Raw genomic sequence first — 21,742 nt, 5'->3', positions numbered from 1 at the left:
AACATTCATCCTCTCTTTTTACCTATTTTCCCCTATTTTTTGCAATAAAAAGTAGCCTATATTGTTCCTCAGGGTCTATTCTATCTCTGTACCAAATTTCATTAAAATCGGTTTACTGGTTTAGGCGTGAAAGCGTAACAGACAGACAGAGTTACTTTCGTATTTATAATATTAGTATGGATAACTTAATAATTATTGCAAGAGATTTCATTCCTTAATTAGGTGGTAGAGCCTAGCTGAAGTCATGTAACTACAGATCGAGCATGGGCTGGCTCGACCGGGGAAGTACCACCCTCTCACAGAAGATCGGCGTGAAATAGCCTTTAATGGCTGCGTTTCGTCCCATGAGAGAGAGAGCCGGTTTCCCTCTTTCTATTCCCTCCTTTTGCTGTCATTTCCCTTTTCCCACCCCTCCCTATTCCTAAAAAATCAAGGTTGGCAAAAGCATCCGCAACATCTCTGTCCATAGATGTCCATAGGCAACGGTGGCCACCACCCTCCTAATAGGCCGTCTGCTCGTTTGCCACCTTTCACATAAAACATTAAAAAAAATAACATTCACAACTAGACCAAAAGAGTTTCTTGTTTGCTCGGATGTAGGATTAATATTGTATCAATGTCGGCAAAAAGTATCTGAAAGTCTTCGTGGAACTTTACCAAAATGATACTGCATGCTTTTTGTAGAGTAGCATTATAATGCTTCTTTACGGATTGAAGCTCGACAACAATACTTCTTTGTCTTTCCTATAATGAAGATTCAAAAGTCATAGGTACACACACAGAGAGACAGTAAGATATACCTTTAAAAAAACGATGAAGTTAGATCTCATTTAGTTTCTAGATGACAAACAGACGTCTTCCGAATCTGTATATTAGCTCGTAGCTGGAGATAATTTTGGATATACCCACAAAATACCTGCTGTTTAATTACCTGCTACATAATATTGAACAATAAATACAAATAACTATCAATATTGGAATTAGGTTATTATGACTAGATTTTTTCTGCACTTTATTTGGTTAGAGAATATAACAATGCCAATACTAAAATAAAAATATTATATCTGATACAAAATTACAAATAAGACAACATTATGCCATAAAAGTGATAACCTCCGTTATTCTGATGCCTAAATGATTTCAAAAAGGTATAAATTAACATCTCTGTTATAAATTTTATTATTATACCCTTAATAGTTTATATTGGTTTTGGAATTTTTGTTCAGTGATGTAGGTATTTAAACCTGCTACGGCGTAGGTGAATTTTCGTAGCATTTTTTGCCGCATAAAACATTGTGTACAAAAAACGTTGTACACAGCGACTTGTCAAATTAAAATTAAGTTAAGATTTTTAATGGATTATAATGTATTAACAAAAATTTGTATTTAAGTTTCCAAATGAAAGTCATTCAGACAATCCGAAACGTCTATTGTTATTATCACAGAAATACAGTAAATCATTTTTATGATTTACCTAATTTAAATATATCATCAGAATAGGCAATACAAAATTAATTATATTAGCCTTCAGAAGCTTCTGGTATTATAAAAACTGAAAGCTGTCAGAGCTTACTTTTCTTCAGTCACCAATTTATAGATTACCTTAAGAGATAGCAGTGTTCGACGTCCATACAATGACAATGTACTTTTTTCAGGGTTGCAATGAGTTGCAATTTGAGTCTTATGACACATATATATAAGATAACAATGATTGTGTAAGAGTTAGTTTAAAGCTGGCAGTTCGCCCGTTACTCGGACGGAGCTTATAAAAGACAGCGGTGTTTAGATCCTACGCTCGGCGCGCCACAAACACGACGCACTCCTCATGGGGCGCGCTAACCTCATCCGATAGTACAACAAATATTATCATAACTATTGGGACCAAGTGATTAGTGATACGGTAAGTTTGAAGACGTGATTGTGTCAAAGGACTGTGATCTGTGTACGTGTGATTTCAGTGACATATTGGATTTAGTCCACACGGATGTTCTTAAAAGTGATATATTCGATCATCTAGAGATGCCTGTGTGAATAATCACCTTGAGTCGGTGTTACGAGAAGTGAAGTGTCCGAATTCGAATTTATTAGATATTTTGTGAAAAATATTAAAGAGATAATTTGGAAGACAAAGGTCGTTAAATGTCGTGAAGATAGTATCGTTTCCTTTGAATTAATGTCAAATATTTATTTGCTATCCGTTTAAATCATATTTTCATATAATAAACGGAATATGCTAGTATTTTTATCATAAAACAAATTGTACGACTTCTCGAAACACTGGCTATAATATTTGATTCGGGATAAAGGAGATTCGGCTTCACCTTACAAGACATATAAAACATAGCGTTACCCTCACACTAGCGAGGATCTTATTCCATTTTTTTAAACGGTTACTTAAGGCCACAAACATATATGAACTATTTAATATATAACCTTCAATATGTCTTAAAATAAATTGCCACTCTCTAAATCTCTAAATGACACGGCCAAGACAACATCCGTCGTCACCTCCTACCGTCACATATCTAGCAGGTTGACGCATTTTTGGCAGGTATTTCGGGAGAATTCTAAAATGCTTCATCAAAACATATAATTTCCTGTATATATATGAAACCTTCATCGTCCTATTTGTGTATATATACTTCAATCAAAATGTTATTCTAATTAACGGAATTATTTTTTTATTTATTTTAACAAACTACCTTCACACCCATGTCGACTTAACCTTTTTCTGTTTCCAAAAAAAAAAATTCTAAAACCAAATAATAACTACCATTTTTCTAGATTCAGTTTACAAATTATATCTAAAAAATTTAATCTGTGATGTATAAAACGATTAAAATATATCCGATTATATGTTCATGGAAAAATAATAAGAATAACAAAAGAGAATAGGGCAGGCAATCTAAAAGATGCTCAAAGACTCAAATTATTACCTAACCTTATCTAGCTTGGATAAAATATTTCAAAGCATATGACTTATCATTGTATAATAAGAAAGTCGATCTAGAAATCTCGTTTTATTTAATATTTTTAACTTATCGTATGTTCAATAAATTTTACTTCTTTTTATAGACACTGTGACTGAAATCGTCATTAAACCAGATTTTAACGTGGCAATTACTAACAATCGATTTTTGTTTAATGATATTCGCACATTTAATACATCTGTAAGTAAGACTTGATTGTTCTGAAAGTTTTCATATATTAAACTAAGTTATTTTTAAAGCATGATTTTATGGTATTGTATAATCAATTTGCTTCACAGTTTATAATTTAAATGAATACAAAGTTATTTTAATAAAGTGACCGCGTTTAAGAAACCGTCGAAATAAAAACGGAAGAGCTTTTAAACATTATTCCAACTGATTGACGTCTGATCCTATAATATTTACAATGCCGTTGAGGATGGACAGACCGTTGTTTATACAGATCTGTTGTGTTAAAAATAACATATATATACCTAATCATCAAATGCATGAATACATAGCCCTTGTTCATAGATAGAGTAATATTTCGAGACGCGTTCAACATGTCTTATAAATCCTTTGGGCCAAAGACAGCTCGGACCTGCCAAAGCAGATGGTTACGACATACTCAAGTGCTATAATTCTATTTCGATTATTACCTTCGCCTGTTTATTTCTAGATGACGAATAGCCTTACGTGTATTTTCATAGATACGATTACTTGAGTATGTGCATGCGTGTGCGTACGTCCCGTTAAATTATCTCGGAATTTTAAAAGCTTGTATTGCAAATAGATTTTTTATAACTCAATACTTATCTGAGCTAGAACAGTATCTCATCGTGTTTTATATTGAAAACATTTATTCTCTGTAGAAAATCAATGACGTACGAAATGAGTTATCGTATCCAATCTCTCTTAAGATTTCTGCTAGCGATATTAAGTGTAAAAAAATCTTTAATAATGCACAATGATTAATGTTTAATTTTCCCTCCTACGTTTTGTGTTATTCGAAATTATAAAAAAAATATATCTATTTTCTTCGGTAATAAATTAAAAAAAAAAATTTACTCTGCTTATTTTTTTATGTAAATAGTTGAATAAAATATTAATAACTATTTCTTTAAACATCATCCCTATTCAAAGCTTTTATATATATATATATATATTTTCAAAGTGAAAGAGCTCACAGAAATACATTACTGTTCCCCAGAGCGTTTGCATTTTATTTAATACTTTATTCCAGACACCGAAATAGATGTTAACATTGGCATTCAGCTGTTTCCCACTGATTCTCTATTTTCACTATCTAAATATAAAGCAGGTTATTTGAACAAGGCTGACATTTTTTTCCGTGATATTTCAAAGAACTATCGCAACATTTAAATTATACAATCCGATTGATGACCTATTTCAAAGTGAAGACGTTCCTTCTTTGAATTCGGTTTGATATATACTTAAGACAATACCGACGTCTTCTAATATTGATTTTATACTTAAATAGGTTCCACCTGAAATATTCGAACACATTTTACGTAACCGTTGACGTCATTGCCTGCGTAAATTGAAGATAGAAAAGTAGTTTTCTTTATTATAAATAATAAATAGATCAATTGAAAACAAACCGGAAAATAAAATCGTAACCGATTTTATAGCTGACGCTTCATAGATGACACCGATTAAAGATTATGATATAACTTACAACGTTGATGATAAGCAATAAATAAGTGTTCAAAGATTTTTAATATTAAAGAAGGTTTTAGTTTAACATGTTCGTTGAACTAAATTTTTCTCTTCAGTGACTCATTTACTTTTTTATACATGATAGAACAGTGTACTATACCAAGTGTATGGTAATAAAGTCAGCACATATTTTATTTTATTTTTCATTTCCTTAACAAATTTTTCTTGTTTTTAGTGATTTAATTGTATTAGAAAACTAAGTAAATGTTTTTATTGTGCCCATTTTACATCGGTTTTAGATTGATATTTCTTCTCCTGTAAGCATTTAAAAAACCAAAAACTTCAGTCAAATAAAATGTAGCTTTTTTTATGTTTCGCCCGGATCCACAATATAGTGCCAATGAAATAAAATATAATATCATTGTTATACATTACAAGTAAACTGTTTAAAAATAAAATATATGGTTATTTAAAAAAAATATTATAATATTATATACTGTTCATATACTCGTACATATGGGTATGTTTCGAGCATGTTTATATGTTTTTATTAAGGGGAAGTCCTCTTTTAAAATCACAACCAGATTTTGGTTTCTATACTTAACAAACGAGAAAACTGAACACAAAATTATAAGATCGTAAAAGATGCAAGGCCACGGACCTCATCATGACTATAATTTAAAAAAAATTAATCAAACACACGATTATAATTCATACATAATAACAAAAAAAATCAAATTGATACCTTAAAAAAACGTAAATAATCTGCCTTAAAATATTACAAAAGTCATGATCCTTTTTCGAATATTGGATTAAGTAAGGTTTTTAATAAATCCAATTTAACGACTGATTACAGGAAAATTTATATAAATAACTTGTAAATACAGATAATTAATTAATTCATAAATCATATGACATCTGTGACTGCTTGTAACTATCAATCGCGGCTTACATGTCATGATGTGAATTATTTAGTGATGGATCATTGTCAAAGATTAGTACAACTTGCCAGCAACATCCAATGTCGGATGGTAGGCGATGTTCCAATTAAATATGTGTGTCGTAGTGCAATCATGTACATAGCAATTAATAAATAAAGAGAGTTATATTAGGAAGGACAGCTGATTGCATAATTATATTTTATTATATAGACTTTCTTTAATGTCTACAATTATCAATAATAATGGTGGTCTGATCAATTTACTACCCTAAGTGCTACGTAATAAAAAAAAAACAAATAAAATTGGTTGATTGTTTGAATTTTAATAAATAAGAATAAGTATACTAATAAAATCTTTTTTCATGTTCAAAATATCCAGTTCACAACACAGAAATCTTGCCGATTATGTATTTATATATATATATATATATATAAATATATATATACTTAGGATAAATTATATACAGAAGATTTGTTTACAAGACATTTTATTTTAAAACTTTCGATTAAAACGTTTAATAATGACGTCCCCAACACTTATGAGTTTAGAGTTTTCTTTAAATAGGAATGTTAGAGGTAGAGGTAGGGGTCACGCTTGCCCTGATCATGACCTGACCTAGTCGATTACAGCGGATGGCAAAATTCCTCTTAAAAAGCAATAAAAAAACGTTTTCTCAAAGGAGCCAGTACGAAAGCTTTATTTTAAAATAATTTGTACGTCTTTGAACTTTGTAGTTTTCAATGTTAAGATAAAAAAACCGCACGTTTGTAATGTACCGGGAGCTCGAGCTGGGCAGCGGCCGCTATAAAAAGATCAACATGGGACGGCCACCGAAGGCAGCCGCGCGACATGCAACCCTGGAAAACGACTCGACCGTGCCACCGGGTACTGTTGCCAAAATAATTAAAGAAATCTACGCCGATGTCCCTCCACCGCGCCCGCACCGCTCTAAAATCGTCGCTCTTTGCCCGGGAGTTGTAACTCGGGGCGCGGCGGGAAAACATCTCCCGCGTCACTTTTATTTCTTCTTTCCTTCCCGACGCTGTCGATTAATAATATTTCAGTAAGTTCCTAATATCTCTATAAAACCAAATTTATAGTGAGTGAATTGGTAAAACTGTGCTTTTTAAGTGTCCATCAAGCTCGTAAGAAGAATGTGAAAAATAATATTGTGATGCAGTGTTACATAATACTTGGAAAATTATGTAGCTATTTCTTAAATTTAAAAATACCGCACTTTCTAGGCGCCTTCGGCTTAAAAATAGGATTCCGTCACGTGGTACATTTTCGACCTATAGAAAAACACCACATTTATTTTTGATAATAATTTATTTTATTCGTTTTTATTCACCAATAACTTCGCAAATTTGATTTTGTCGTACCTGAAATCATTTTAAAATCTTTAAATATTTTTTCAACTTAGTTAAACAGAGAATCAATAAAATGAGATGCTCATTTGATACCATGAATTTCTGCTACGAATCACAGATGGCAGTAGCATCGTCGTCCAATCCCGTCAGTCTGGGAAAAAATGACGTCTATATTGGATACGTGTTGGTGTAGTTTATGATATTTACGAGAAAAAGTATTAGCCGATTAATAAATTAGTTTTATCTCTTAAAAAGTAGGGTTTATTATCTTTAAAATAAGTGAAATATTCAGTAATACTTTATCTGCTCATGTAATACAAAAGTTCTCGGTGAGTGCAGTGGTCATTTTAAAGGCGCTTTATTACAGGAACTAGGAAATAGCTTATTAAGATGCTTCCTTAAATTGTGACCTATTTTTTTCCTTTTTATTTAGGTTAGACGAAAGTAAGACGAGCAATAACTGAATTCGTACATTTTCCGTGTATATTGAAGACAATACTAAAAAATCTATTGCGAGGTACGAATGTAACCTCTAATATTTAAAAGAAATAACAGCAATAGTGTAAATGAAATAATAATTTCAGACGCTTTAATTTATTTTATTTTTCATCGTTTTTATTAAATAAATGACGTATTGGACGCTACCTTTTATTCGTGGTATTGATGATGACTTGTCATTTCCTAACCTATATATATTCTTTCTTGTCTTCTAGAACTGACGGCAACGTAGAAATTCCACCATGGAGGACGCTCACACGAAATCCGTGGACGAAGTCTTAGGATATTTTGGTACAGATCCAGACAAAGGTCTAACTCCAGATCAGATTAAAAGAAACCAGGAGAAATATGGACCAAATGGTAAGTTAAATTATATTCTCATAGTTTTATAACCAGTCAGAGCAGAGCAAACCTTTGCAATTAATGCAAACAAGGATCATTCAGTTAACTTTTCGATATTAGGATTGCTGATAGTCATTATAAGTATCATATATATTTCAATGTTTAAAAAAATTCTATATAATTCACATGAATAATCACTTTTTGTTTTAACTTTAATACATTATTTATTATGTAATTCATATATGTAAAATTATGTTACAGTGCAATGTTAATTATTGTTGTTTATATATGCAAGAGCTCTTCAACTTTAAAAATCTTATCATTATTATCAGTTTTATTAAATGAAAATTATCATGAATCATCTTTAACAAAGTGTATTGATTTCGCAAAACCTTTGTTTTAATTCTAATATGTCAGTATTGTTATATCATTTTCTCTTCAGAAAAATTTTAATTGCCTACAGCGGAAAATTATTATTATATATAGCATATACTATATAAAATCTCAGCTATATAAGAAAAATAACATTATAAAAATCACACAAACATGGCTATAGAGGGTTTCTTCTCGGTGAAATTTGAAAAAAAATTGCAATAGGGTTACTCACAAAAAATCATGTCATTATTTGTTCAACATGATATTATTATCTACCATTACTGGTGATTAAAATTCAGCCATTATTTGTGATAGTTTCAATTTGTCCCTTACAAAGTTGGCGACTGAGTTATAAGCATAAAAAAAGGAAAAGAGCATTCTTTCATGCGGAAAGTGCTTATGTTTTTTGACATCTTCTTGAGCCAAAACGAGCCAGTCAAATTTTAAGTCGCTAGACTTTTTGTCGTCCTTAAATAATAGATGTAATAAATATCTGTGAGTAATAAAAAAAAAAATACTTTCTAATATATTTTATACTAAAAAGTTTTTACTGTATATTATTTATAATTTATTTTGTGTCTGTTAGTTATAAACGATGGTTTATTTTGGTCTTTTAGCTACACATATTTTTTTGATCTTCTGCGAAGTGAAAGTTGCCGAAATCAATTTTTTAAATATTTGTAGGTTACCATTTTTGTTTTACATTTTGCATTTGAAGTAGGTAAATAGGATTTTTGCAAGTCACCGGTCACTATTAAATGAGTAAGGTTTCACATATTATTATTTAACAAATTTCTAATCATATAATTAGCATATAGCTTCTTAAAGACACTAAAACTATTATATTGTTTTCTACCGCCAATAGGAAAAAAAAATCCTATTGTGTTAGTTTTCTATTGTTTTTTTTTTGAAAGCATTATAAACGAACTCATCACCGATCAGCAAATAATATGTCCGAGTGTTCAATATATTGACCTATATACCTACATTTTAAAAGTGTTTAGATTTGATTATTAATATATTTCATGGTAAAATGACATATATTTAAACTATGACATAGTAATTATATGATAGAAATATGAAATAATTTTTTATACTTTATTGTATATAATGCCGGTATTTAATTCATTTCCATCGTTTTGCTAATTGGGCATATTCAACTATGTAAGTAAATAGCATATGAAGTGATTTGAAACTATCGTGGTTTTAAGAGCAAAAATATATATACAATGATATTTTTTTTGTTTATTTCGATATCTAAAAATATATATTGTTTAGGATTTTCGCTTTAGTTTATGTGTAGAATGTATTAAAAATTAACGAGAAACAATTTACTTATATATATATATAATATATATTGATTCAGTCTGTTTATACTCGATTAAGGGGTGATCCACGCGTGTATTTGCTTTCTATTTATGGTAGGATATTGTTAGGCTCAGCCTGCCATTGGTGCGTACACCTGAACATAACTCGGCCATGTCGCAACCCTATAATAAAACTTTATTCAACTAGAAAATTCTTTATACATTTAAATATTTAACAAAAAATAATTATAAGATAAATTCTGAAAATAATTAAGTTATATTAATTATAATTAATCATTGCTTACAGTCTAGACAAAGAAAACGGCTGAAAAATTATCATCTTGTTATCAATGGGATTGATAAACGTAAACAATTTAGCATTGTATATTTACATAGACTAACAAAGGAGGTCGCTCACCTTGTACTTAGTTATTTATTAATTTAAAGTGCCTAATCTAATGAGCTCTTACAATGGAAAATTTAAATATGGCCCGGAACGTAATGAAAACAAAGATATAGTCCATGGTAATTTAATCTGTGCGTTTATTAACGTATTAAAAGAATACTAAAAACCTTACTAATGTTTTTATTAAATTCAAATAACAAGTAAAATCGTTAAACATTACATGTCATAATAATAAAAAAATGTAGGTAACATATAAATTGAGATTTTTTTCTCTCACGATAGTTCAGATTCAGAAGGTCTTAAGTGAAAAATCTTAACAAGTTTATATTTTCTATCATAAAGGTATATAATGTTATTATTTTATAGCGTTGTAGTGAAATAGCATTCCCACATTTTTATCACAGCCGGCATGCTGATGTATGAGTATTGTTTAATATACGATAAGCTCGCCTCCAAGTGGATAATGGCGATAGCACGCTCTGTTTCAATATATTTGCATTAAACTTATAACGTTACGTACTTAACTGTACTTCCTGCTTTATTTCTTTTGCGTATTTTGCACGTTCTGACACGAGCCTTGTCGTTCTTCGATCGCTTAACATAAATAAACATGCGACTGATGTAAGCTCTACTATAATTTTTTTGAATGATTACTAGTTGCTCATAATTCTTGTCATACTTTTTTTATTTAATAGCGTATTTCCTTAACGACTCACGTTTGTATCTCATATAAGTATTATTATTTAACGTAATCATTAATAGGGAGATCTGTTTAAACGACTACTACATGTTCATTACAAACATTTGCTTTATACATACGGTATTATTGCAGGTTTCAATGCGTGATAAAGCTGGTTACAGTAATTTCTTTTAAAATGTCACATTAGTAATATCTGAGTGTTTATATTGATTGCCGTTAACATACAGGCAAAGCACCAAAAAAAAAACAACATAGCCTAAATTAAACATTTCTAATAATAGTACGCCGAAAGGTAGACAGGCGATTGTTTATTTTTCCGACCTCAAAGCATCGAACTATTTTGCCGGAGCAAATTATCACGTCCGAACTCAACGTCACTCTAACCGGTCACAATGAGAAAAACTTCCTTCAGAAATAGATTGTAAGGCAAATAAGACGTGGTAATGTTGACTGGTCAAAATTGTTTGCTAATAAGGCGGTATTATTAGAATTGTGTAGTATATTTTTTTCATTCCGTTAAGAATTTATAGGGGCTATAGTTATAGCAAACTACGAGATACGAGTTTACTGAATTATAATAATCAATAGAAAATAATTATTTTTGCTTCTTTTTTATTTAATGTTTGTTTTTTAACTGTTAGTAGGTAATTGTTCACTTTTTATTTGGTGTACGTACATTATGACGTGATAGTAATTTTACATTTAAAGCCATAGTTTCAGCAATTCACTGTCACACTAACACTCGATTACATTAAAAAAAAAACAGCCGAGAGAATGGAACGATTTGAAATATTGAAAAATCGATTTTCCAAAAATTAAATATGAATATTTTATAAGGCATATATATTCACTCAGTATATTGAAAACATAATCTTCTTTTTGTTGGCATTAAACCATCGGATAGAAATATGCACGGATTTTTGTTTTCAAAACATATTTTTCATCATGAATCGATATTTTACGAATAACGTCACCGTATCGTATAAATCAACTCGTTTTGTATGTCAATGCTTACAATTATATTTTTTTTAACTTCCATAATTAACAATTTTAATAAAAAAAAATATATATTTATATTATTATCTGTTCCTATTTAATTACACAACAAAGTTACGTACTTTGTATATATTCAACGATTGATACATAATATAATATACAATTATATTTTCTGTATAAAATTAATCACAACATCCATTTTTAATCTTTAATATTGTTATTACGGGCCATGTGTTCCCTTACATCTCCCTAAGTGCTTCATAATGATTTTGTTCCGAAAATTCTTTTATATATAAATCTTGTACGTCTTGGCCGTATCATTTTAACAATATATCAAAATTATTTCAAATCATATTTTTTCATATTAAAAAATAGTTTATTATCTTTAAGTTCAGTATTAAAAGCAAATAAATATATACTGATATATGTGATAAAAGTATTCTAGCCTATACTAGTTTTAAATTTAAATATGATTAAATATAAATCAGTTTAAAAAATTATTCATTACATATATTTGTCTCTATAGGTCACAACGTAACTCAGACGTGTTTTTTTCCTTTGATCATTAAAACGTATTGTGACGCACTTCAAACTCGGAGGTTACAGAGGATACGTTAGACGTTCGTACTTGAATATTAATGATTTGTTACGACTTACGAGATGTAAACTTCGTTACCAGCACGCGTTATAACTCAATCGGGAACCGTGCTATGAGATTTGTTTTAATATATCTTTATAGTGCATATAGTCTATAACTGTCGGGATCTGCGCCCGGGTATTCTGGAGCGAGTCGGTGAGCACCGAGTGGCTAGTGACTGTAATATTATTACATACAACCACAGTAGGTTTATTTTGGACAGTGTTACGTTGGTGTCTCGAGCCCGTTGGCGGACGAGCTTCCAAACATATCGCTTCATCGTGTTTGTTCTGTAAATACGGAACCAGAATTTCAACTATATTATGCTATAAATAATGTTGACAACTTGGCAGCGTTAATATAACGGATAGTAACGCATCAAAAAACAAAAATGCTAAATTTAAAATTTTTGTTCATACCTAAATAAATTGCCATTATTAATTATTGTAGGGGAAGAATTTAAACCGATGACAGACAAGTGTTGCGTGGGTAAAAATTATTACATTAATTTAATGTTTTCGTATTTCATTTTGCTTACATTCAAAACCACAATAAAAAAATTAAAATATCACTTTTACTTAGTTAAAGTGCCATTTAACGTCAGCTGAATTGGCAATACTGATATGAAATTATTTGAATAACATCTTGAGCAAATCCGTTTTTATATTCATAAATAAATCGTAGTAATTTTAAAACTAACCACGTATATTTAAAAAAAGAATGTTATTTTTTAAATTTGTTATTTGATAACATTTAATCTGAAACAACTTGTAGACATTAGAATTTCACTTGCGTAACAAACGACAATTAAATTCAAGGATCAAGAAATATCTGACTGTGTTTAAACTTAAGAGAACCATCACTAAACAAAGCACGTTCGTACCCAGCTCAACGTAAGCAGCCTGTACCAGTGACCAGGCATTATAACCTAACCATTCGTTACTTACACTCCCGTCTCACTGACAAGACGTTAAAGAAACATTGACTAATTGCTTACGTTACCCTAGATGAAACCGTACGCAAATAGTACCCAAAACGATTGATTTATCCCACGTTGCCACGATACGAAATCTAACAAAGACAACAACGACGTAGTAAGCAGCTAATCTATTTGCAAACTTTATTACACATTTTTAATCAAATATGCTGTTTCATGTAAAGCATTTAATAGTTACAAGCTATTAATAAATTTATAATTATAAGAATGTTGAATAAACTTATACCCCTAAAGTTAGTTTGAATCACTCATTCGTATAGCAGGGGTCACTGAACAGGTCTAACACGTCACGGTAAGACGTGGCCCAATGTGACGGTACACGGCTAACGGATGAGATTCTTTGACAAAATATTATGCAAATATAAAACCATCATAATGATGGAATTTTATACTCAGTTTTCGTTACTTTTTGCTACTAATGTTCAATGTATTAAGACTCGATAGTCAGATTTGATTAAAGACAACACTTTAATAGCCTAAATCAAGTTCAGTAAACCGTTTACCGTACCATATAACAATAAATTACAACTTAATTCTCATATCAATCGAATCTTGTATAAACCGATCGATAAATATATATTAATATTGATAGTAAAATTATTTTATTCGCAATATGAATGAATGATTACACAAACATTAAAATTTTAATGGACACGATAGGCATATATATGTGATGATGCACAGCGGACGAGAGATGTACGTTTCGAGAACAGCCAGCAGCGCATATTTAGTCAATGTACGTGTGTTTATGTTAGATCGTTAGAGCCATGATAGATCACATGCCCGCTCTGACTGGTTTATAGTGTGTTAAATTTAATCCTTTGATGTTTTATTAAAAGAGAAAGAAAAATTCTGATTACGGTTTTCTCTTGTTTTCAGAATTGCCCGCAGAGGAAGGTAAGCAACGTGCCACCAGCGGTTTTGATATATAAATATTACTCAATCAATTATTTAATTAAAATAGACGAGCTATTAAATTGTAAATCACAGTTATCTCTATTTATGTGTGATTAAGGCACATTAGAACGCGTTAACTTAAGATATGATGACGTAAGTCTTTATACAAATAAGAAGTATGTCAAGGTCATTATAACGTTTCGTTTTTGAATCATATGTATGTTGTTTATAAAAAATAATATATGTTCAACAGTTATCCGTAAGGAGAATTAATTGACATAGAGAAATTTGTAAAGTCAATCGATGGTACATAGAAATGTACTGTCATATATAAGCTATAGATTTGGAATAAAAAAATTCTTATGAAGAAATCTTATACATTGTCTGCCTTTAAAATAATTTGGATTTAGTACTGAGATGTATTTTAGTTAATGTATACTAAACATCTCAATAATGCCGTTCTCGATTTTATTCTGTTTTTGATCAATATCTTGCGCGTTGGTAGCCCACTCAAACGTCTTTTGTTACGTCCAGATTTTGAGTATAGAATGTACGAAACTTAAAAAAAAACCGTTTCATTCACAGGAAAAAGTATATGGCAATTAGTTCTCGAACAGTTTGATGACCTTTTAGTGAAGATTTTGCTGTTAGCCGCTATTATTTCGTTCGTAAGTGTAATTGAATTAAAAAAATCCACTTAAACGCACTTACATTTCAAATACATGTTTCGTTTCGTTTTCAGGTGTTAGCTTTATTTGAAGAACACGAAGACGCATTCTCAGCATTCGTAGAACCTTTTGTTATTTTATTAATTCTTATCGCTAACGCCGTGGTAGGAGTATGGCAGGTGAATATTGTTTATAATACATTAGAGATTAAAATCATCACACCACTGACAATTGAAATAAACTTGACTATGTTCGGTAATTATTATTTTTTTTTTTTTAGGAAAGGAACGCAGAATCCGCCATCGAAGCTTTAAAAGAATACGAACCGGAAATGGGAAAAGTTGTAAGAGGCGACAAATCCGGTGTCCAGAAGATCCGTGCTAAGGAGATCGTCCCCGGTGACATCGTCGAGGTGTCAGTCGGTGACAAAATCCCAGCTGACATCCGTCTGATCAAGATTTACTCTACAACTATCCGTATCGATCAGTCCATCCTCACCGGTGAGTCGGTGTCTGTGATCAAACACACCGACGCCATCCCCGACCCCCGCGCTGTCAATCAGGACAAGAAAAACATTCTCTTCTCCGGTACCAATGTCGCCGCTGGTAAAGCCCGTGGAATCGTCATCGGAACTGGTCTCAACACTGCCATCGGTAAGATTCGTACTGAAATGTCCGAGACTGAGGAGATCAAGACCCCTCTGCAACAAAAACTCGATGAATTCGGTGAGCAGCTCTCGAAGGTTATCTCCGTCATCTGTGTCGCCGTCTGGGCTATCAACATCGGCCACTTCAACGACCCCGCCCACGGCGGAAGCTGGATCAAGGGTGCCGTATACTATTTCAAGATCGCTGTGGCTTTGGCTGTAGCTGCCATCCCTGAAGGTTTGCCTGCTGTCATCACCACCTGTCTGGCCCTCGGTACTAGGAGAATGGCTAAGAAGAACGCTATCGTTAGGTCTCTGCCATCAGTTGAGACCCTCGGTTGTACCTCAGTTATTTGCTCAGACAAGACCGGAACTCTCACCACCAACCAAATGTCCGTCTCTCGCATGTTCATCTTCGAAAAGGTCGAAGGTGGCGACAGCAGCTTCTTGGAATTCGAAATCACTGGCTCTACATACGAACCCATCGGCGACGTGTACTTGAAGGGACAGAAAGTAAAGGCCTCCGAATTCGATGCTCTCCATGAACTGGGTACTATTTGCGTTATGTGCAATGACTCCGCTATCGATTTCAACGAATTCAAACAGGCTTTCGAAAAGGTCGGTGAAGCTACTGAGACAGCTCTTATCGTGCTCGCTGAAAAAATGAATCCTTTCAATGTCCCTAAAACTGGTCTCGATCGCCGCTCATCCGCCATCGTTGTCCGCCAAGAAGTTGAAACCAAATGGAAGAAAGAGTTCACTCTCGAGTTCTCCCGTGACAGAAAATCTATGTCGACTTACTGCACACCTCTCAAACCCTCTCGTCTTGGAAACGGACCTAAACTTTTCGTTAAGGGCGCCCCAGAAGGAGTCTTGGAGCGTTGTACCCACGCTCGTGTTGGAACCGCCAAAGTCCCTCTTAGCTCCACCCTCAAGAACCGCATTCTCGAACTCACCCGTTCATACGGTACCGGCCGTGACACCCTGCGTTGCTTAGCTTTGGCAACCGCCGACAACCCCATGAAACCAGATGAGATGGACCTCGGAGACTCCACCAAATTCTACACCTACGAAGTTAACCTAACCTTTGTCGGAGTCGTGGGCATGTTGGACCCTCCACGTAAAGAAGTATTCGATTCTATCGTCCGCTGCCGCGCCGCCGGAATCCGCGTCATTGTCATCACCGGTGACAACAAGGCCACAGCTGAAGCTATCTGCAGGTATGATCCACATTCCTTACTGGTCTTAGTCCATGTTCGTCGGAAAATAATTTAATTATTGTAATTTTGTATTTTTTTTATTCAGACGTATTGGTGTATTCAAAGAAGATGAGGACACCACTGGCAAGTCTTACTCTGGACGTGAATTCGACGATCTTCCCGTTGCTGAACAACGCCAGGCCTGCGCTAGAGCACGTCTGTTCTCAAGAGTGGAACCCGCTCACAAGTCCAAGATCGTTGAATACCTGCAGAGCATGAACGAAATCTCCGCTATGGTGAGTTCGTTCACATTGATCATTTATATATATCCTGGAACAATATCATCGCAAATACTGTAGGGTAGCTATATTATTTGATGTTTACGAGTGCAGTATTGGCAATGCTTATGTTACGTTATGGAATGTTTACGTTTGGTGTTTATTCAACACATTACATAGGAATATGATGTCCGAATTGAAAGATACCAAAACAACATTTTCAACAAGTATTGTTATGATATAATTTTTTTTTTATATAAAAAAAAAAATAAGCAGGACTTATTGTATTTGAGGAACGCTATGTGTTATAATGTTCATTAATATTCTGTTCCTTCAGACTGGTGATGGTGTCAATGACGCCCCTGCTCTCAAAAAGGCCGAGATCGGTATTGCCATGGGTTCAGGTACCGCCGTAGCCAAGTCTGCCGCTGAGATGGTCCTCGCCGACGACAACTTCTCATCCATCGTCGCTGCCGTTGAAGAAGGTGACATATAAAACCTCATCAATATACGCAAATCATTAAAAAACCAAAATATATATTATCTGTAACCTTAAATTGGTACTACTATTAAAACGAATATTCAATTTATATAAAGCTTATAATAGCTTTCAAAGGAATTTATTTACATATGTGTAAATAAACAAAACCCCGCTTATTCCCTTATATTAGATTTAAGGTGTAGAGCATTCCAAAGTAATACAAGTGCATTTAAACACACATAACATCACTTCACTAACAACGCTTACCACCAGGTCGCGCTATCTACAACAACATGAAACAGTTCATCCGCTACCTGATCTCGTCCAACATCGGTGAAGTGGTGTCTATCTTCCTGACGGCCGCTCTGGGTCTCCCCGAAGCTCTGATCCCCGTCCAACTGTTGTGGGTGAACCTGGTCACTGACGGTCTACCCGCCACCGCCCTCGGCTTCAATCCACCCGATCTTGACATTATGGACAAACCACCGCGCAAGGCTGACGAGGGTCTCATCTCTGGATGGCTGTTCTTCAGGTCAGTTTGAAGAACACATTCTGCTATCTCAAGATTTTTATAAACGGAGCAACTTTTAATATGTGTAGGTGAAAGACAAGACTTACATGATGGATTCTTACAACGGCTATTTTAATATCAAAACGATGTCAATCTAAAACTTAAATTAATCAAATTCATTGACAGGTGCTCCTGTTGGATTCGAATCTACAACTTCCGTATCGCATTCCAGTGACTTTGCCATTTAAACCATCGTGTATATTAATTTCAAATACAGATACATGGCTATCGGTGGCTACGTCGGTATGGCGACCGTCGGAGCTGCTTCCTGGTGGTTCATGTACTCGCCCTTCGGACCTCAGATGACCTACTGGCAACTCACACACCACTTGCAATGCATCAACAGCCCCGAAGACTTCAAGGTGAGTTGTACCATATTTTTTATACAATGTCTTTATATTAGTCTATTAGTACGACTATATATTTATAAATGTATTTAGATCAGCTTTATTTATAGTTTGGGTATAAATTTAGACCTAACTCTATAATGTTCCACTTTTAAGTATTTAATATAAATAGAAAATGTCTTTTCCAGGGTATCGACTGCAAGATCTTCACAGACCCCCACCCCATGACCATGGCTCTCTCAGTATTGGTAACCATAGAAATGTTGAACGCCATGAACTCGTTGTCTGAAAACCAGTCGCTTGTCACCATGCCCCCATGGTCCAACATGTGGCTAGTCGGCTCTATGGCGCTGTCTTTCACACTCCACTTCGTCATTCTGTATGTGGAGGTCCTGTCGGTGAGTCATAACACGGAATTAAGGATATATCACTCTACTATTCGCCAGTCATTTCTATCATTGATACTGTAAGCGAGTGGAACTTGTTCACATATATTTTATTGCCATCTGCGTGTAGGCCGTGTTCCAAGTGACGCCTCTGTCCGTGGACGAGTGGATGACGGTGATGAAGTTCTCAGTGCCGGTGGTGTTGCTGGACGAGGTCCTCAAGTTCGTCGCCCGCAAGATCTCCGACGGTGAGACCCGCTCTGTGCTTGACTGGATGCGAGGCATGCAGTGGATTGTGCTCGCGTGGGCGGTTTTCTTTGCCCTCATCGTGTACGGACCGCTTTAAGGCCGGCCCGCGTCGCCGCCCGGTTTGATTCACCCTAATACCCATCGACCCCTCGGACTGTGGAAACGTATGGACGATGAGCTCGCCTCACCACAGTGCGCTAACCGTCTGGAATGCTAATCTGCCACGCGTGTGAAGTGACCCTCGGACTGAATCGTCTTGAGTCCTGTAGTGTTATGTTCTAGAATATTCGATTTGCATTTCGCATGTGCGAGACAATAATTTCATTTCACAGTCGCCCCGAACCCACAACTATGATTTCCATTTAGTATTCATAGAATTGTTTATAAGGAGTCGAGTGGCTGTGACTACCTTCATCCAAAAATTTCTTTACACAAAATTTTTAATGGTTATTTACAGGAATTTAGTAATTTGTAAGTTAGTATATTTGGATTCTATAGTAATTTTTCTGTATATTTAATAAGTTTTTCTAAGAGATCCGTTTATTGGTAATTATTACATCAGGCTCGCACACAGCTCAGTACCTTGTCCTTGTGGACTGCAGACATGTAATTAAATCTTACATTACCTAGTAATGTGCACTGTTAGCTTAGAGTAATTTATTGTAAGTATATAATTAGGGACTCCATTGTCTTGAGTGACTATTCTTATTAAAAAAGAACATTTTGTCTGTCCTCTCTCGCGGATGCTTAATAATCAACTCCAATGCATTTCCCATCTACAAGAATAATTTTTTCCCAGTTAGCATTATGCTACTGCCCCGTATATATCTAGATATATATACATCTGCTAACAATATTAACAAACTTATGAATGTGTCTTCTTGAGCATAATTAATAACCTCTCATTTTGTTTTTTTTTTTTTGTTTTTGTATTTTTTTTTTTATCAAATGCCACAAATTATATTTATGTCCAGCTCATACAAAATAACTTAAAGTATTTCAGAGTTACAATAAAATATGTTACATAAAATATTGATTTTTGTCTTTGGTCATATAACTTTATAATACAGTTGTAATTTATATCTTCTAATACTATTTTATGCCAACTATATTAATGAGACATAGTAATGCTATAAGTAATATATATCAGAACCTTAGTTTATAATTAATAAAACTCGTAGTCTGGACATTTATAATTGTTATAGTATTGTTAATGAGATCTAGCATGTGTGCAGTTGCATGATTTATTTTTTAATACAGTTTTTGTGTGTTCCGAGTGAACTTTATATAATAGTTATATTGTATCAATAAACGTCAAATATTTAAGGGTGGAGCCAAATGTTACGAACTACATACACACTGCACAGTTGAGGGCATGCTCAAAAATTTGTTGTGAATCCTGAAACTCCTCTTACTCTTATATATAAATACCTATGTACTAAAATGTTGGAGTTATCTAAAATATACACACTTTACATAATTAGAACTGTTGGAATTATTGTTCCTCACTGAACGACCGACTCATCCTCTTCATACCCTGTCTACTGCCCTTACCTATTAATATGAATTCCGAAATGGTAGAACCTTCACTTCAGTTCACCCAACTCCAGGCAGCAAGGACTCTGTTAAACAACTGTGTTGATGCACTAATTTGTTTTTGTTTTCCGACTAACATACTAAAGTTTTGCAAGCTTCAACATCAAATTGCTATTATTGGCTATTTAAAAAAATACGAACAATACAGAAAAGAAGTAAATAAAAAAAAATAACATTCAGTCTCCGAGGCTCAAGAGGTCTTCTATTTTTTTATTGCAAAACTTTCTCCCTATCCTGCAAGGCGGGACGAGCCGCAGTCGCATGCACTAACGCACTGTTGTCTGCCCCCAGCCACCACCCCGATGATGAAGGTGTAAGCGCCAGGAGACGCCGCAGCGCCACGCACGCACATATTCCATGAACACTCATTGTTTGTTGTGATCCCGCAGTGAAACTACATATTTAGTAACCACGACACGCTCCTCCGTAAGTTCGGACGGCGGCACTCCCTCGAACTCATCAAACTAACGCAATCGTTGTTTTACAGTGAACGAGGTGGTCGTTGACAAGTGGTAAACGCCACTAGTCATAGTTCCTCGTCCGCTTCTCTCTGCTACTACTGTTTCTCATCTATCTATTTGCCGTCGCGGAGTGTCGTGTGCCGTGTGCCGCTGTAGGCTATCCAGTATAGTAGGGCTCGGGACGGAGGCGATCCGGCGACGTGGCGACCACGCGACGACGACGGAGCGGGGCCGCCCCCACCACCTGCTCACCTGCGCTTCTCCAGAGAGGACATGTTCATAATGTGTATATACTATACAGTATAATTAGGAGGTTTAATCGATTTGTTTAATTACGTTTTTTTAATTAAAGACTACATGGTGCCCGTCGACAAAAAGCAGTGCGATAAACTGTGTACTTAAGTTGACAGCATGCTATTATTTATTGTTATAATTTTATTCTCTTTATCTAGTTTGCTTATCTAGAACCGAATCTATGTTTCTATTAGTGCTGACGCCTCGACGAGCAATATGGTGTCTATAAGGGAAGGATATATACAATATTATCCAGTTTGGGACCTAATCGTGTCCAATTTTTAAACATACCTGTACATTTTAATGTATTATTGTTTTGTACAATAAATCGTTATAAAACAACTAATGTTTTATTTACAAATATAATATTAACGACAAAAATCCGCAAGTCTCGTACCATATCTTTTTCATTAAAATTATCATGAAAATACATAAATAAAAAAACTAACAT

General features: G+C 34.0%; 1 protein-coding gene across 4 annotated transcripts; it reads left to right on the top strand.

Annotated features, from left to right (window-relative positions):
* The first annotated feature begins 1,739 nt into the window (after positions 1-1,739).
* Positions 1,740-21,633, top strand: LOC116767521 (calcium-transporting ATPase sarcoplasmic/endoplasmic reticulum type). Of its 4 annotated transcripts, XM_061527355.1 has the most exons (13): positions 1,740-1,900; positions 7,674-7,818; positions 14,098-14,115; positions 14,701-14,783; positions 14,858-14,962; positions 15,064-16,649; positions 16,735-16,924; positions 17,244-17,391; positions 17,661-17,919; positions 18,176-18,320; positions 18,494-18,703; positions 18,822-18,939; positions 21,024-21,633. In XM_061527355.1, the coding sequence occupies exons 2-13, from the start codon at positions 7,701-7,703 to the stop codon at positions 21,050-21,052; spliced, it is 3,009 nt and encodes a 1,002-aa protein (XP_061383339.1). In that variant the 5' UTR covers positions 1,740-1,900; positions 7,674-7,700; the 3' UTR covers positions 21,053-21,633. The 4 variants fall into 4 exon arrangements, with proteins under 4 accessions (XP_061383339.1, XP_032513760.1, XP_032513759.1 ...); XM_032657869.2 differs by lacking the exon at positions 21,024-21,633 and having other exon boundaries at positions 18,822-20,426; XM_032657868.2 differs by lacking the exons at positions 1,740-1,900; positions 21,024-21,633 and adding an exon at positions 6,496-6,653 and having other exon boundaries at positions 18,822-20,426.
* The last annotated feature ends 109 nt before the right edge of the window (positions 21,634-21,742 follow it).

Source organism: Danaus plexippus, assembly GCF_018135715.1.
Source record: "Danaus plexippus chromosome 9 unlocalized genomic scaffold, MEX_DaPlex mxdp_24, whole genome shotgun sequence".
Lineage (NCBI taxonomy): Eukaryota > Metazoa > Arthropoda > Insecta > Lepidoptera > Nymphalidae > Danaus > Danaus plexippus.
Note: the sequence above shows the minus strand (reverse complement) of the source record. Positions and strands in the feature narration are given on the sequence as shown.

Coding starts and splice junctions, on each gene's coding strand:
- LOC116767521 (XM_032657869.2), top strand. CDS start 7,701: ATGGAGGACGCTCACACGAAATCCGTGGACGAAGTCTTAGGATATTTT. Junction 17,392..17,660: donor CGTCGCTGCCGTTGAAGAAG/GTGACATATAAA, acceptor GCTTACCACCAG/GTCGCGCTATCTACAACAAC. Junction 18,704..18,821: donor TGTATGTGGAGGTCCTGTCG/GTGAGTCATAAC, acceptor ATCTGCGTGTAG/GCCGTGTTCCAAGTGACGCC.